Source organism: Euprymna scolopes, chromosome 5 (assembly GCF_053919585.1).
Source record: "Euprymna scolopes isolate OS-2025 chromosome 5, ASM5391958v1, whole genome shotgun sequence".
Lineage (NCBI taxonomy): Eukaryota > Metazoa > Mollusca > Cephalopoda > Sepiida > Sepiolidae > Euprymna > Euprymna scolopes.
The window spans coordinates 8,490,002-8,508,103 of record NC_136486.1 but is presented as its reverse complement, the minus strand read 5'-3'; the positions used below and the strand labels follow the sequence as shown (position 1 = coordinate 8,508,103).

Below are 18,102 nucleotides of genomic sequence, written 5' to 3'. Positions count from 1 at the left end.
GTGGAGGTGGTTCTCGTTCTGGGTGTGGTCCTGGTTCTGGTTCTGATCCTGCCTGATCAGACGAACTACAACTACCACTGTCTTCCATTAAAATACTTGTAGAAAAGGCAGAGTGATGCAACGTTTCGTCGATGGGACAGAGGCTGAAGCTTAGACGCCATTTAAGGCCCTATCAGTTTGGCGACTCTCTTTTGAACCTTGTCTAGGAGCGAGAGACTAGTAGCAGATACACCAGCCCAAATGTGACAGTAATACATGGGCGAATGGTGGCCTTATAGAGGTACAGTATACTTTCGGGTGTTATTAGTTTTCTAGCACGGTAGAGAGAGCCTACCTTCTTCGCTGAGGCCCGGGCAATGCTTTCAATGTAATTGTTCCAATTCATGTTTCCTGTGAACGTAAGGCCAAGCAGTTTGAAAGATATACTCTCAGATAAAGAGTCACTGGCCATTGCTATTGGGGGCAGAGAAGGTTTCTTGTAATTATTGAAGGAAACCAGTTTAGTCTTGGCAGCATTGAATGTGACTATCCGTTTTTGTCCCCATTCCACTAAAGATTGGAGGTCATCCTCTAATGTTTTTGCTATTTCTTTAGATATGTGTTCATTTGTTTTCCTGTCATGTGTTGTGCTGCTCGCTGCATCTGTTTAATTAGAGAATCCAAGCCAGTTTTTGTGGTGAACATTAAAGTCACCATATACATGTACGTGTGCGCTAGTGTCGAGGGAGAGTGATGTGTCTATGCTGTCAGAAACTTTGTTTATTATGATGGAGTCCTGGGTCGAGGGAGAACGGTAGAGAAAATAAAAGTAGCTAATGCTGCGTTGTATGTTTAGTCTAAAGCACATAAGGCTTGATCGTCCGGTTCTAGGTTTGTTTCTCTAGTCAAGTTACGAATGTAGACTCCAAGTCCGTGGATATGTCTGTCAGAGTTCTTACGGCAGGATTGGAGATCGCCAGGCATGTTAAAGTAGTTAGAGGGGATGGAGGAGTGTAGGTTAGTCTCACTTAGTGCTAAGATATCTGGGGTATTTGTTAGGAAAAATGCTTCAGCATCAGCTATCCGATAAGAACTTGCGTTGGTTGGGACTATAATCTCTTTTTTCGGACTGAAATGAGCCAGGAATAAATCTAACGTTGATACATCTTTTAATTTCTCTAATGCTGCCTGGCACTCAAACGTCAACTCCCATGTTGTTATCCTTTTTAATAGTACATTCAATTGCGCACGTAATTCATGCATGCTCGTAATGAACTCTGCAATTTAGGTATATTATGATGGTCTGGTATGCCTTTTATAGCCGTGGACCTATCCGGATCGGGATTCCTCCCGTCCTTATCTATTATAATACCCAGGTATTTAATTCCTTCTAAAAATGCGTATTTGCTTCCTTTAATGTGAAGCCGTATTCTTTTATTCTGTCAAACACTGGAAATACATGATCTCTATATTGTGCAATGCATAAGAGTATCGTCCAGATAACCTATTGCGAAATCTAAACCGATCAGCAAAGTATCGATTTCCTGTTGAAAATTGCAGGTGCTACTCTTATACCAAATGCTAATCTATAAAGTATTTTATGCGTTCAGATACACAAGAGTTTCGACCTGTATTCCCCTACTGGTATTTTGTGGTAAGCTTCGCTTAAGTCTATTTAACTTAGCGAATACTTCGTCTGGGTTTGTAGCGGGTAGTTATGGTCATTGAGTTCCGCGTTCAATCCGGTAGAGAAATCCGCGCATATCCCCATCTCTTTAGATTTCTTTCACGTATACAATGGGAGCTACCCACTCACTCCAGTTAAAAGGGGTCAAAATCCCAGTGTAAACTTGTCTTTCCAATTATTCTTCAATTTTTTCCCCTCGAAGCGAACGGTACGCTCCGTGGCTTTTTGAATATGTTTTTTGCTTCATCCAGCAATTCGAATCTCGCCTTTATTTTTGTGCAGCATCAAAGCTTTTCACAGAAAACACTCGGGGAAGTTTTTTTTTTTAGATCTTTTTGAGTTTGTTAGCTTCGGCCGTTAAGTTTTTGACTTTGTGACAAGAATCACTCATTGGCGATAATTCAAATTCCTGAATCCAATCGGTCCCGAATAAGTTTGTTGCGCTTCTTAGAATGAACACTTTTAGCTTTTTGTCGTTCTTTTTAGTGACCTCACCCTCAAAATTTGTTTTTTCTTCTGTTACCGATCTTGCGACTATATTCGCCTTTGTCATCGTGGGCTGTCCTATTCGCTTCCACGTGTGAAAATTTATAATTGATAAATCCGACCCTTAATCCAGCTGTAGTTTCACTTCTTTATTTCTGATTCTCACCGTAAACTATTTCCTTAAGTTATCTGTTAGTGAAGGGTCCATTTTTTGCAGTTTTTACGCAGGTCTTTGTTGCTATTTTTGCTCTGCAATATGAGGCCTTGTACCCTTCTCACTTACATAGGGCACATGTTATTTTTCTTTGGTACTGGCATGCATTGTGCTCAGGAGGTCTTCCGCATTTGCTCCAAGGGGTCCTAGGATTTTGTCTATCCTGATAATTTTGTAAAGCTTTCTTTTTGCCTTTTGGTTGATAATTGCTTTTTGAAGCGTATTTTTTTAATGTGACCGATACCTGTTTCCTCTATGTTTCGGGAATGTTGGTTCATTGCCACGAACCACTGACAATCTTCAGCCAGTTTCGGATGCGTCAAATCAGGTTCTAATTCCAATTTATTTAGAGCACGTCGTCTTATATCGGCGTCTTTTGTGGCTATCAAACCTTGTGTGAATATTAAGCATTTGAAATTGCCCACCGTTAATGACGACTTGAAATCGTCACAGTGCTTATTAACTATAAACGTATATTCCTGAATCTCCTTACGTGTAAAATTCATGCATTTCCATCTTTTATGACAAATGATTCTTTTGGGACAGTATAACTCGCTTAACAGTTTGATTACCTCGTCAAACGACAATTCGTTGGTTTTACTTGGTAAAATATAGTCCACGAAATTGTTATATTCGGATGTACCCAACTTCCATAGCAATAAACGAACCTTTTTTTGATCCGTCCACTGCAATCAATCTTAAATATTCTGAAATATGCCTCAAACGTTAAATCCTCCTCAGGAACATAGTGAAATGTATCAATAGCTGACCAGATCGCATTTTGGGAAAAGGCTGTGCTGGTTTCTTCTCCGCTGTTCTTATTTACTAAAAATTGTTATCAAATCCATTTTTTATATGTCTGCTTTTTTTGTTCTACATGTAATTTTTTTCAATTCGAATATTTGTTCATTCATTTCTTTTTTTTTCTCTTTCCTGTTTTTCGTCGAAGTATTTCATTAAATCTAACTGCTTTTCCAATATTGGTTCTTTCATTTCTTTCCTTTCTCTTTCCTGTTTTACCTCGCAGTAGATCATTAGATTTAACTGCTTCTCTTCGTTTTTTTCTGTATTGCCAATTGTTCTTTTCGGGACATATTTTCAAGTTCTAATTGTTGACTTTGTTGGAATTTTACCATTTCCAAAATCTGATTCGCCATTTTTAAATTTTTGTAACGTGTAGGAACTAGTTTCAATTTCTTATTGATCCTACACATTACCCCCTCTTTTTTCCTTATAAAGAATTAGCTCTTTATCTGTGAAAGACAGTTTATAGCATTTATTTAATAGTGGCTATTCTTTTTTATTTCTGTACGAAAAAGAATGTCCTTTTCTCATTAACACTTTATTTTTCGTGCTTAGCGAAATCGTTTTTTTTTCTTTTTTGACGTGCATTTTAATCTTATTAAAATCCGACGTCTTCTTTATTTTGTTCAAATACTCGCTTTAGCAAAGAAAATTAAATTTGCTATCATTTACTTTTTAGGAGCTTTTTTTCCTTTTCTTAATGCTAATGCCTTTTACCAATAAGACGCATTAGCGAGACATGCTTTTTAGAACGACAAATTTTTTTTCAACATTACTTGTATTTATAGAGATGGAAAAATATTTTTGTACTTACTGAAAACTTGGTCTCGTTAATTCAATTGTAATAATTCTCAACGCAGTTGTCTTATGAGTTCTGTTTCAAATCTTAGTTACACTTCTGGTATCGTTTTCAACAGCAAGATAAGGCTTTTGACGATGTCTTTGTAAAATCCTCATTTCGGAAATAATTGTTGTCCTTTTTTTAAGTCTTCTTTACCCCGTGTTTCTGGATTTTTACGCTTGAATGTTTTTTTCCCAACGTAGACAAGTAGTTTTTCCAGTTCTTCACCGAACTTTCGAAAAATAAATACTTTTAAAGCTTCGAATTTCCCCCGAGTGTAGGATAAATTATTCCGAATTTCCGCCTGTGTTCTTTTTTCTTAAATCACTTTGGTCGTCAAATGTTTTCCAATGGCTGTTTTTTAGAGTGAATCCTTGCCCGAATATTCGTCATCCATCATTGTTGATCCGAAAAGTCCTTCATTCATCCTCGTCAGCCAGTAGTGTAGAGCCGTTCTAGGATTTACAAATAGAACAAACCAAAGTAAAGTGTAAAAATAAAATATGTATTTATCATAAAGAATACAGGAACCACTTAAGTGGTATGAGAGGAACGTGTTGGTAGCATGCGGTTAAACATGGTAGTAATGTCTCCATTTAGTCTCTGAAACCAGAAATAGGACTGGTTTGATTCCACTTAGTTCTCAAATAGGGATGATTTGTATCCCACAACAATACCGTGTTCTCATTGGATTATTTGCACTCAAGTAAGATGTCGCTGCAGCTTCTGTCAAGGCAATGCCAGCTTCTGCTAAAGCTTCAGGCCATCCAGACCCTCGAAGGAAATCTCCAATAGTCGCCCACGAAGCCATTTCAATATGGATCCCTCTGAATATCACCAGGAACCTGTCTTTTTCAAATAGTTCAGGGAAATTCCATTGCATTTTTTTTGGCAAGATCAGGGAGTTGCTGGTCCACTACCATGATTGAGATTTACTGTGAATTGAGGAACCTGGTTGTGTTCTTGACTAGGTACTATATCGAATCATTTTTGGTGTAGCTACGTTATCCCGAAATAGTGTTATATATTTCTCTGTTGATCCCACAGCATCCGATCGAGATGTAATTTCATAATTGATTTGCATATTTTCCAAGGATGCACAGCTCACATTTCATCGCCTGATCAATCACACTAGCATGTAAGTATTGTTACGAGTTTGAGATTATTAATGACAGATCTATGTTACACGCTGACAGTATATAATTAGCACCCATAACCAGTATGCATACACACAAACACAACAAGAGAATATGTACTATAACACATATCGTGTAATTTACCTTTTCAAGACAAAAACACTCTAATGTAGTCAAAATTGTCTGATTGGATTCCGTCACTATGAAAATCTAGGTATAAATGCCAAATTTACGTTTCAAGGTTGAATAGTTTCAAAGATATCGACGTTAATTAGATTTGGTTGGCGCCCATTTTGTAAAATGGCGGAAATGTATGAAGACACAATCTGGTCGTTGCTCACTCGGACTAAAATTATTACTTAGAGTCTAAGCTTTAACCTCGTATAAAAAATCAAATTTTACAAAAAGTTCAATTGAAACTGAAAATTTGCATACGGTGGGAACTCCACTCATAATGAAGTTTATCAGTTTAAAAATAAAATTATTACAAAATCTTAGTAAATAACTGAGTACCTCCTCGAATGAAACAATAAAAACGAAACTTTAATGTCTTCTGTTTAATATTTTATGTGTGGCTTGTTCCCTATTTAAACTCATGTAACGTGTCTAATCGATACAATTTGTTGAACACAAACGTAACATTATTATAATAAACATATTTGTATATATGGACAGAGGACTTGATTCTTATATACAATTCTATGGAGAATCTAGCATCTATTTCTCGACAAAAAATAATAAAATGAGAATGAACTATAGAATATTTATTCTTAAATATTATAGATTAGGATAAATAGATAAAAGATGAAACAACTATAGACAGTAATTACCACCATCATATATTTATCACCAACCACTGTGATTTCAACAGAAAAAAGGGAAGTAAATGGAACGGCCATTTTTTTTTACGAATGTCAAAGTTAAGTTTTCTATATTTACCAATTCTCTAGAATATAATGAATAGAGAATTTGCTTTATAATGCTAAATACGAAACATGAATTTATTAAATGACATATTTAAGCGTATTACACGACCGCCCAGCGTCGGGCAGCCTACTAGTATAAAATATATTGATACTAACAGTAATAATGTGTCTGTACATTCTTTTTTCTTTAGTTTCTATTACTATTTAAGGTCGAGTGATTCTATTACAATAATAACTGTGTGCTTAAATGCGAAGTGGAAATTCCAAATAAAGGAACGTTTTTATTTTCAATTTTGTTCTATTTTGGTGTTACATAGTAAATCCTACTTATAATGCGTATAATAGGGTGATGCATTCGAATTGACAATTTTCATATTATTAACTGCTTGAAATAATAAGAGTTCAGGTTATTTTCATTATTATTAGTAATTCGGTCACGGGTGTTTTTCAAAAAAGACGGATATGGGCAATTGTTTTTATTATTTAAGTTCCTTGTTTAAATACGATGACTTTCACTCATTACCACCAGAATTACATCGTTGCCTATATAAGGATGCCGAGTGCACAAAAAGCAAATAAATGATGCGAAATGTTTGGTTCGTTAATACATTTATGCATATTTCATATGAACTTATGTATATTTTCAAGAGAAACGCATACAATAACGACTTCGCAAGCAATATGGAAATACCCTGCTCGCCTTTTTCCGTGCAGTATTCTGGAAAGCACGCCAATATGGATCTTTAAGATAAACAACACACATCCATTCGGAGTGATTTCCTTATGAAAACAAATCAACAACGTTATGAGCATTCTCATAACACCATGGATTTTCTGGAGCGCGGATCAATTAAGATGCTTCCTGACATGTTCAAATTCACATTCAAGTATTGTGACTAATATTTTTATTATCAAAAAATATTTATTCAATGAGCATAATATTTTAAAAATATAAATATTTTGATTAAAGGAAAAAATATTGTATTTATCACTTATAGTTGTGCAAACTTGTCATTTTGATTTCGTGGTTTAAATGGCTTATTTACTCCATTTGTTCATGTACTCGGATCTTGGAGAACATAAACACGAAAAATCTTACGTTAACTGTGAATTGCTTACCGACTAATTGGAATTTCTGGTTCATAATTCCAGTCGATAAAAATACACGCCAATTATCAGGAATTTCTGCAGACTTTCAATTTCAGAAAATAATTCTGAAACTAAAAAATGTTTCTTTTTTCAGAAAAGATAATTCTCGCGATGAATATCTTGGATTAACACAACAACAATAGATCCGTCAAAGAAGAAATAATGACAACGTATATTGGTTACACAAAGTATTGGACTAAAAGCGTATTCACCGGACTAATCAACAGTAAACTATTTATTGAACTCAAGCATATATCTATGATCTCGTCACATCTAACGTCACATTATTTATGTACGCAATGATATGTCACAGTATAATGCTGACCTTCTTACTATGTACTAAAATGTTTTCTAATCAAATATAGTTACCAACAGAAAAGAGATCAAAGCAAATTCTGGATTACCAATTGAAAGTGTTTAAAAGTTATGTTTAATTTCGACTGGATTGAAAATATTTCTGGGTTCTGCTTTATTTTTTATAACAATTGAACAATATATACGGTAATCTTTTATATATTCATTGTATGATTTCGTCTGCTATATGAATATTTATGTTACTTATATGATGAATGTTACGGTGTATTTTATATATATCATGTGTATATTACATACAAATATCATTTATTTGTTTATATATCTGCATTAATATATATCATTTAAATTTTGTAATTATTTTTATAATTCTCCAAATTCTTAGATACCCGCAAAAACGCCAATTGCGACCATTGTCATAAATACTCATTATCATTTATTACTTACTTAGAAAAACAAAACTCCTATTGTATTACTTACAATAATAAAACAACTCAAATTTTATTATCTTCAATAAAAACACAACTCATATTTTATTTCCTACAATAATGACACAACTCATACTTTATTACTTACAATAATAACACAACTCATATTTTGTTATCTACAATGATAACACAACTCATATTTTATTACTTATAATAATAACACAACTCATACTTTATAACTTACAAGAATAAAACAACTCATAATTATTACTTACAATAATGACACGACTGATATTTTATTACTTACAATAAAAACACAACTCATATTTTGTTATCTACAATAATAACACAACTAATATTTTCTTATCTACGATGATAACACAACTCATATTTTCTTATCTACAATGATGACACAACTAATATTTTCTCATCTACAATAATAACATAGATCACATTTTATTACAATAATAACACCGCTCATATTTTATTACTTACAATAATAACACAACTCATATTTTGTTACAATAATGAGATGATTCTTATTGTATTACTTAAAAATAACACAGCTCATTTGTTATAAAAATCGTTTTTATTTTACTTACTTCTTAACAAATTAATTAGCAGATTATATAGCGAATTTGTTTCGTGACTTATTTTTTGATTTACGTACTTTAATGAATTACTGTTTTTTTTAAAGATAGCATATTTAATAGAAATGAAATAATAAAACTAAAATAATAACATTAAACATTAACTTATAAGTTTTTTCTTTGGAAAATAGTTATTAAAATTACGTAAATAAGTATTTAAATATTGAAAGTAGCTTGGTACTATATAAAAGGAACTTCAATTATTAAATAATTCAATTAATATCATTGTTAATTAAGTGTGATCAAGGAAAAACAACTATTGTAGTTATTCGCTTATATTATACTATTTTTTTAAAATACATTAAATAATGAAACCTAAGTACCTTTGATATAATTTATAAAACATTTAATATCCTAATTTTTGCTCCATATATATATATATATATATATATATATATATATATATATATATATATATATATATATATAATGGCGGAAATAATTAATTTCAACTTTACTAATACTTCTCGAACTATTTCTGAATATAACGAAGATGAATTTACATTCAGGATTCCAGCATTTATAATTCTCATGTTCCTCATGGTTTTTGGCGTCATTGGTAACATTTTAGTTATTTATGTATTTGTACGGCGTTTAAAGAAAACGTTTGTTCAACGTTTTATTGGCCTTCTCGCGATTATTGATCTGTTATCATGTTCAATTGGACTGCCTTTATGTCTGATAGTGTTACGTCTCCCTTTGATCTACCCAAGCGAAGCACTTTGCAAAATTACAGGTTTCGTTGTATATGGCTCAGCTATTGCTTCGGCGTTCACACTTTTAGTAATCGCAATTGAGCGCTACAAAAAGATGTGTCGCCCAACTCAGTTGTTCCTGCCAACGAATTTTATAACCTGTGTTTCAATAATCGTCGCTTGTTCAGCAGCGACAATAGCATCTCCAAGCATCTTCATTTATAAAAAAACTCGCAGAAAAATTGCAGGGTCAAATAGTCAAGGATACGAATGTATGCAAGATCCAACTAATGGATTTGTAGTTTATTATTGGTGTTTCCTTTGTATTTCGGCAATTACTATTATCATAGTAATTCTCGTTCTGTATGCTTTTATGTGGAGGAAACTAAGAGACTATTACATACACATCACAATAAGCCACGCGTCCTCGGATATTCCAAACAGTATCAGATCTCTATCGAGTTCAGCTAGAAAAAAACTAATCCAAACAACCAAGATCACATTCGGCATCACTTTCCTGTTCTTTATCAGTTTTTTACCGCTGGTGATTCATCAAATTATTTTCAAATTATTTCCCATAAAAGAAATTTCTATCGAATCGAAGATTTTCAATCACATAATTTTAAATCTATGGGCTCTCAATAGTTCATTGAATCCGTTTGTGTACGGGTTTTACTGCAACTGTTTCCGACGAGAGGTCCGTCGGATATTTGAACCATGTAAGTTCAAATCGCGAAATAAATGAACGCCGTGACCAATTAAAAATTAATGCAATTATTAAGATGCATTTTATGTACTGTCTAAATATTTGGGACCCTTCTGAGATTTGCGGGACTCGTTTTCTACAATGTGTCTTTGCTTATTCTCTATTTTTTTCTAATAGATAAAATTGCATAAACGTGTACTATTTTAATGATAGACAAAATGGCACACGCTGGTGCTATTTTACATCTATTACCTAGAGATTAAAAACTAATTCTAGCGATGGCAAGGCATATAAAAGTCGATATACGAACTGTACATGTGGTCAGAAGTTTAAGTAAGATCATTCAAAATTTAATGCTAACTTTCTACTAAATATAAATTTTGTGTCTAGTAGCTATCATGTTGGAATAAGGATACTTTTTTTCTACAAGTAAACCTTCACCAAATATTCAAAATTAGATAGTGTTCCCAAACCAAATTATATCTACTCGGAATTACATATCCACACTAGCTTTTTGCGAGGAATAACGCACCTAATCTTCATGATTTTAGCTCGAGTAACGGAACGCAATTAGATAGTTAAGAAAACTTAATTAATTCTTATCCTGGAAGCTATTAAGATCAAAAGACCGTGAGAAAGATATACCATAACATATTTGAATAGAAAAATAAGGAGATGAAAATTATATTATCTATTTTTTTACTATCTCAGTGTTTGGGAAAATATTGAGAAATATTTTAATGCAATATTCGAATATCAAAATACTTCCTATAAAGATAAAGTATAAGTTCAAGGAAATAGGCCCCTTGATTACTGAGAATACTTACAGAAGTTGGATGAAACAAAAACATGGAAAAATTTAATTGTTGTAGACTTTTGAGTTACTTAATCGATATCGATGAGAACTATGAATCAGATAGAATACGTTAAGTTACGTATTAATATTTCTGCGGAAGGTAGCACCTGAAAATTTCCGTAGATACTGCAATTGAACACTAAAAATAGCCAAATAGAAATATCAAATTACATTCAGATAAATGTGTAGTCATCAAACTGCTGACAGTTTTTTTCAGTCAAACATATTACATCAAACTGATAATTACTAATTATTGTTATTTAGATTATTCGGACTATTGTTCTCGTTTTTATTGTAGTGTACATGACGTTTCACGCAATTTAACCTCCTTTCTTCGTCAGGCGTATTTGTCGAAATCGGAAAATTTTTAGTGGGATACGAGAATTTACATGGAATATCAAACGGGCATATTTTTACTTTTATTCCGTTACCAATAACGGGGAAATTATTAAATATCGTTCATATTATTTACAATTGTATTCGAAACATGGCCACCACTGAGAATTAAATCTTCAACCACCCATAAAAGTGTCAGCTTAAGAAGGTCTGATGTTACATCGACTGACGTGTTGGAAAAGTAATCCAACTCATACGGGTTATATTTTTGTCACTTATAAAAATATCGGAACCACTTGTACAGTTTACTTTTGTAGAAGTCTTTTCAAAATAGTACTTTTTAATAGCTATTGCAATTTCAAAATAGTACTTTTTAATAGCTATTGCAATTTCAAAATAGTACTTTTTAATAGCTATTGCAATTTCAAAATAGTACTTTTTAATAGCTATTGCAATTTCAAAATAGTACTTTTTAATAGCTATTGCAATTTCAAAATAGTACTTTTTAATAGCTATTGCAATTTCAAAATAGTACTTTTTAATAGCTATTGCAATTTCAAAATAGTACTTTTTAATAGCTATTGCAATTTCAAAATAGTACTTTTTAATAGCTATTGCAATTTCAAAATAATGCGTTTTAATGATTTTAGAAACAGTACATTTTTATGTGATTTTTAATTGTTTTTTACATAGTACTTCTTAAAGTATTTTAAAAATTACACTTTTTAATGTGATTTTAAACATATATATTTTTAATGTAATTTTAAAAATAACACATTTTAATGTGATTTTTTTTTACTTGTAATAGGCATTGTATTTTTTAATTATATATTACATGTGTTTTTAAAATAATATTTTTACTGTGAGTTTTAAAATAATATATTTAATGTATTTTTCAAATAATATTTCCACTATAAAATTATAAAACTACTGGGAAGATTTACTCATGTAAATTTTTTTAGAATTATATATTTTAATTTGAGTTTAGAAGTATTACCCATTTAATGGTTTTCACAATAATATTTTGTAATTATTTGTATACTATTATTTTATTAATGATGTTTTTATGTAATTTGAAACTAATTTTAATGTCATTATGATAGTAATAATTTTTTATAGATATTGTATTTTTAAATATTCTTTAATGTAAATAAAGAATTAATACTTTTTAATGGACTTTTAAAACAATATATGTAATGTGATTTTACAAAAGGGATGTTTTGATATTATTTGTCAAATGATATATTAAATGTGATTTTAAAAATAATATATTTTATGTGGTTTTTAAAATAATATTGTTTAATGTGATTTTAAAATATTACATGTTAATGTAATTTATTATCATTTGATTTGTTTTCTTGTTTACTATTTTATTAGTTTATTCTTTGAAAAAAAATGTTGTCTTAAAAATGTCTGTAATACAATCATTTAATATGAGAGTATTAAAACAAATATTGTAACTAAATTTTTATTTTAGAATATTAAAATTTTATATATAAAAATAATGATGTATTGAAATACTATGCTTTTAATTTTATAAAGAGAAATACAGTATTTATGTTTTGGTAAAAATATTTTATAAGACATTAAATAAACACAAATAAAGATAATAATGTTCAAACTAATTTATTAAAAGATATACATTTTTGCGTATTTGTTTTTTGCAAAGTTTTTTCAATTTTATCATGTATTTTTACAATATTGACGTATTGTGGTATGCATACGTATGGATTAATGAGTTATCAAAGCAACTCCACACAAAGAAGAACAGTATGTATCTCCTTCATCGGCGGCTCACACGTGCTTCAAACCCGCACAGACACATACGAATATATGCATACATACACAGGTATATATATATATATATATATATATATATATATATATATAGGAAATGTCAGTCTAATGGATGTTTTTGTTTTTTTTATACATTCAAATATGAAGTCGATACAAGCATTAAATTAAAACGAATAAAATGTCCTGGTATTATGCATCCTAAAATCCGTTTAAACACTTGAAAATTTAAAATCCTTATTGTCAATGAAAATATTGTTCATCCTAAAATATGTAATGTATAGCTCTAAAATAAATAATTCCAAGATATCTATGTTTATATATATATATATATAGATAGATATATGTCTCTCTGTTTCTCTCTGTCTCTCTATCTCTCTCTCTCTATATTTTATATATATATAGAGAGAGAGAGAGACATAGAGAGACAGAGAGAAACAGAGAGATAGAGAGACAGAGAGAAAGAGAAATAAATAAACAGGAACAAACCGAGTTATGTGTTCATCAGCGTTTAGTCTTTATTTCAAGACTATGTTTTTATTTTCTATTTCGTTGGAATAATATTTCCATTATTCGCATGTATATATATATATATATATATATATATATATATATATATATATATATATATATGTGTGTGTGTGTGTGTGTGCGTGTGTATGTATATACATGGGTAAATATATAAATATATATATGTATACATGTAAATATACATACATATTATATATCATTTCAAGTATTTTCAGTAATTACTTCACCTGTGATCAATGCCTAAATAAGGGTAGGTTATTAAAATATGAAAAGTTATGAAAATATATCGTATTCAATTAAGTAAAAACAGAAGTTATTACATTTAAGTAGATAATACGAAACCCCCTTCTGTCTCTAAAAAACTCTCTCTCTCTCTATATATATATATATATGTATGTATATGTATATATATATATATATATATATATATATATATATATATATATATAGGAATTAAAAGTAACATAATGAAATCAATTCTTTTACATGAAACTCATCTAGATAATGCAAAACTCAACAAATTGTGTTGGAGCTTAGTAATATCAGTAAAGAAAGAAAATTATATTAACTATCTACTAATGAATGTAGATTTATTCGTTTATTCAATAAAAGGGTGGTACATCAATTAGGGGTGTAGGGTAAGTGAGGATTCTTTAAACCATTGTATTTGGAATAAGTATTTTTTTTAGAAAAGCTAAATTATTTGTTTACGAAAATCTAAATTGTGAGCGAGCGACAGAGAGACAAAAATATTTGTCTTTGAAGCGAGAAAGAGAGAGGGGACAGTTGGGGAAAATATATACAAAGAAAAAATTCAGTATAGTGCGCTATGTTTGTTAATAGTATAATTAATTACTGAAACAAAAGTTACAAGTCAGGCGAGCGAGCAATTTACTCACAGTACAAAAGTAGGTATCATTGCGACGCCATGTTCAAATGGTACATTATCTTTCATTTAGGATGCTAATACCGTTATTCCAAAGTATAGGAATGGTCAGGGATCATCCAATCATAAGGAGCGGAATAATTCTGGGGAGACTTTATGATTTTTGCAACGGAAAAGGGAAATATTATGTTATCCCAATGAGTTTATGATGCAGTTACGAAGGGTGATCTTTCTGAAGTGCAGAATACCTTCTTGTGATAACTGGGAGCGGTTGTAGAGCGTTATTTAGAAAGAAAATGCAATTTAAAAATTTTCCCCGGCTTAACCCCTAATATAAACTTTCACGTCGGTTTGAATACCCTATATATTAAGTTTATATGTCTGTAGACAAAAAGCTAACGGAGGAGTTTGGTGGGCAAATTTTCTTAAACAAATTTATACGCATACATAAATATATATAGAAAGAGGTTTGTGTTTACTATAGCCTTTTTCGCAAATATTACGCAAGTATAAATCATGTGGAATATCTGAATGAATATAATTATACGTAATAGTTAACTAAAGGGGATAAGCCAATAAAAAAACAAAAACGAAAACACTAATGGGGAATTAATTTAAATGAATGTGTAAAAATCTGCAATTAAGCTAGATCTTTGGAATGCAATTACACGACCCATATATATATATATATATATATATATATATATATATATATATATATATATATATATATATAGTTTGTTTTCTTTAAAAAATGGAAGGTTTTAAATATGAATATCAATACACATACAAAACAAAATATAGGAGTATAGATATATAGGTGCCGTTTCCAAATTAATGTGTCTTATCTTTATTCCGATCAAATTGATCAGAGAGGAGTAAAAATTCATTGTGATGATAACTGAACATTTTAATTAATTACCTGAAACTTTCATCTCTTTATTGCAGATAGTGACGGCGTGAGACTGTGAAAGAGACCTGTATCATGGCGATGCGTCAAAGTCAAAGATGCGTAATTCTTGGCTAAGTAGAAAAATAAATCCTGATGCACAATATGCCGCTTGTATTTGTGGTACTATTCCCGTTTTCTTAGCTGTTCTATTTTTTTAAGTTAAACAATAGGAGGCTTTGATTTTAGAGCGATCCGCGTTTAAAGTGAGCGAGAGAAAAATATACATAAAGAGACAAATCACACAGTCAAATAGTGTGAGAGAAAGAGGGAGAGAAAGAGAGAGAGAAAGAGATATGTACGTTTTATATACGAAGAAGTAGTATTAGCGATAGCATCAATTTTCGTAACATAATTTTCGATTCTATGAAAATAACACTGACTCGTCCCGAGAGCATTATTACGAATTAACATGATTTATAAATGCTGCTGTTATAGGTTTAATTAGATTAAAACTCTTAATCAGAAATTAACAAAATAACATTATCGAAATTATGCAAAATCAAATGTTTGGATACTAGCCTGAAATGTCACCGTTTACGAAGAATGCAAGAATGGAAATTGCAATGAAGTCGAGTGCATCATTTATTTAAACGCCTTCATCTTCTTCTCAACCTTCCATTCTCGCTTTCATGGAAGTTGTCCGCCAGCAATTGCTTCTCATCCCGGACGAATTGATTGTAATATAATTGGCACGATTCTTCACAGACTTTAGCGTATGATTGCTTTCTCTCTCTGCAGCTAGTAATTAAATGGATTATAATGAGAGCAAGGTCAGTCCTTGAACGCAGCAGCATCATCATCATTATTATCGTCATCAGTAGCAACCTACTTTTCACAGTTGGTGGAAATATTGCTAATTACCTGCTCTGTAACAAGCAATTATTGGCAAATTCATTTCCCCAGTATCTTAAAGGCATTATTACATTATTTCATATTATTATTAATATTTTTATTATTATTATTATTATTATTATTATTATTATTATCATTATTATTATTACTATTATTATTATTATTATTACTATTATTATTATTATTATTATTATTATTACTATTATTATTATTTCCATCATTCTAATTAGTACATTTATTATTTGTACTCACTAGGAGTTCTCACACGTGCAATCATCAGAGATTGCTCACTGACAAGAACTAGTAGTGTTCCCTGTAGTCTGGGTGAAAACAAGTCTCCTCAAATTAGCAGTATTCTTCACCTATTTTAATAACCTTTGGAAATGGTGTTGCGTAATCGCAACAATCGTTTTACATTGGCAATGCCCATTGACCTTCACTGGAAAGTCTCAGTCTCCTTCGATCTAATCCAGTAATGGTTTGTTTTATGATTTTACTATTCGATCTGTCCATCCTCTTTGACCCGTTGAGTCTTGCTAAGGTGACAGCCGACGTCGGCACTGCGATTTTTTAATGGGGGGTGTAGTCAATTTTTATCTTACAATTTTGCAATTACAGTTTATTTTGGTTGACTTTTTTTCTTTTACGTCTATTGCATTTTCCATTTTATTGGTAAGCGTTGATCACTGATGGTTATTTAATTCCCGAATCAATAGTTTTAAATTGAGCTGTTTTAGCATTGTTGCTTAATACACAATCTTGATTCCGATTGCCTCTCGTGTTTTTTTCTAAATTCATTGGGACTATGCCTAATGCTCCTACAATTATTAGTATATTGATTTTCTCCAGGTCCCAGATTCTTTTCAGTTCTCTCACGCAGAAGGCAACATCCACAATTTAACATATTCTTTTCTTCTCCTTAAATATTATGACTAGAGCTATGACAAGAAAATATTCTTATCATTGTTTTGAGTATATATCCGACACAGTTAGACAAAGTTAATCAATCGAAAACCATATTAATCTATATAAACACATATCAGATATTAACTGATATATACTCGAGAATAATGAAAAGAAATCCTTTCGTCATAGTCCTAATTATGGCGTTCAGTCTTCTAGTGTCGATGATTTTATCTATTTGTACCTGCATATCTGAAATGATTTTGTGGTTTTCGATCATTATTATATTATTATTGCTGGTGTTGTTGTTATTTTTTGTTGGGAACAGTATTATAAGTATTTACTAGAAAAGATAGTTTACATTCTATTATAATATTGTATAAATTATAAGTGGTTATTCAATGGCAATAACAAGTGTTATTCCCTGAAGTGTGAATTTCTATATCAAGCACCATTTTCCTTTTTGTATAAGTATGTCGAATTTACGTTATATTTTTAGTCGTTCTTTTTCTTGTTTCTTATTCTAAACGGTTGTCATTTTTACTCAATTTCAGTAGCCAAAAATCTTCCCAAGATTGTCTCCTATCTGACAGTACGAGGTTCGTTACGGCCTACCTTCTCAGTCTTTGTATGCTCTTTTACAGTCAATTAAAAAAAGGATGCATTTTCATCCCAAACAGGGTAAAGTGCCATTTTGATGTAAGCGGGATACTATCTGGGACATAATTTGTAGGGGCACGAAGTAGGGAGTTAAGCAGCAAGAAGTGTGTTTTCATTACACTATCAGAACGAAAGTTCGGAAATCCTAATACTGAATTTCGCGTGGAAACAATGGTATCTACGTATTCTCCGTATTTTTAAGATGATTGCATCCAAAAATTACGAAAATCGATGAGACAGAAAATTACTTATTAAAGAAAAAAGAAACAAGAATCTGAAGAAAACGATCGCATTTGTTTATGTAAGGCACAGGAGTTGC

General features: G+C 31.1%; 1 protein-coding gene across 1 annotated transcript; it reads left to right on the top strand.

Annotated features, from left to right (window-relative positions):
• Nucleotides 1-9,018: 9,018 nt before the first annotated feature.
• Nucleotides 9,019-11,676, top strand: LOC145276698 (neuropeptide F receptor-like). The gene has a single exon (XM_080127890.1). The coding sequence runs from the start codon at nt 9,042-9,044 to the stop codon at nt 10,050-10,052; it is 1,011 nt and encodes a 336-aa protein (XP_079984016.1). The 5' UTR covers nt 9,019-9,041; the 3' UTR covers nt 10,053-11,676.
• Nucleotides 11,677-18,102: the final 6,426 nt, after the last annotated feature.

Coding starts and splice junctions, on each gene's coding strand:
- LOC145276698 (XM_080127890.1), top strand. CDS start 9,042: ATGGCGGAAATAATTAATTTCAACTTTACTAATACTTCTCGAACTATT.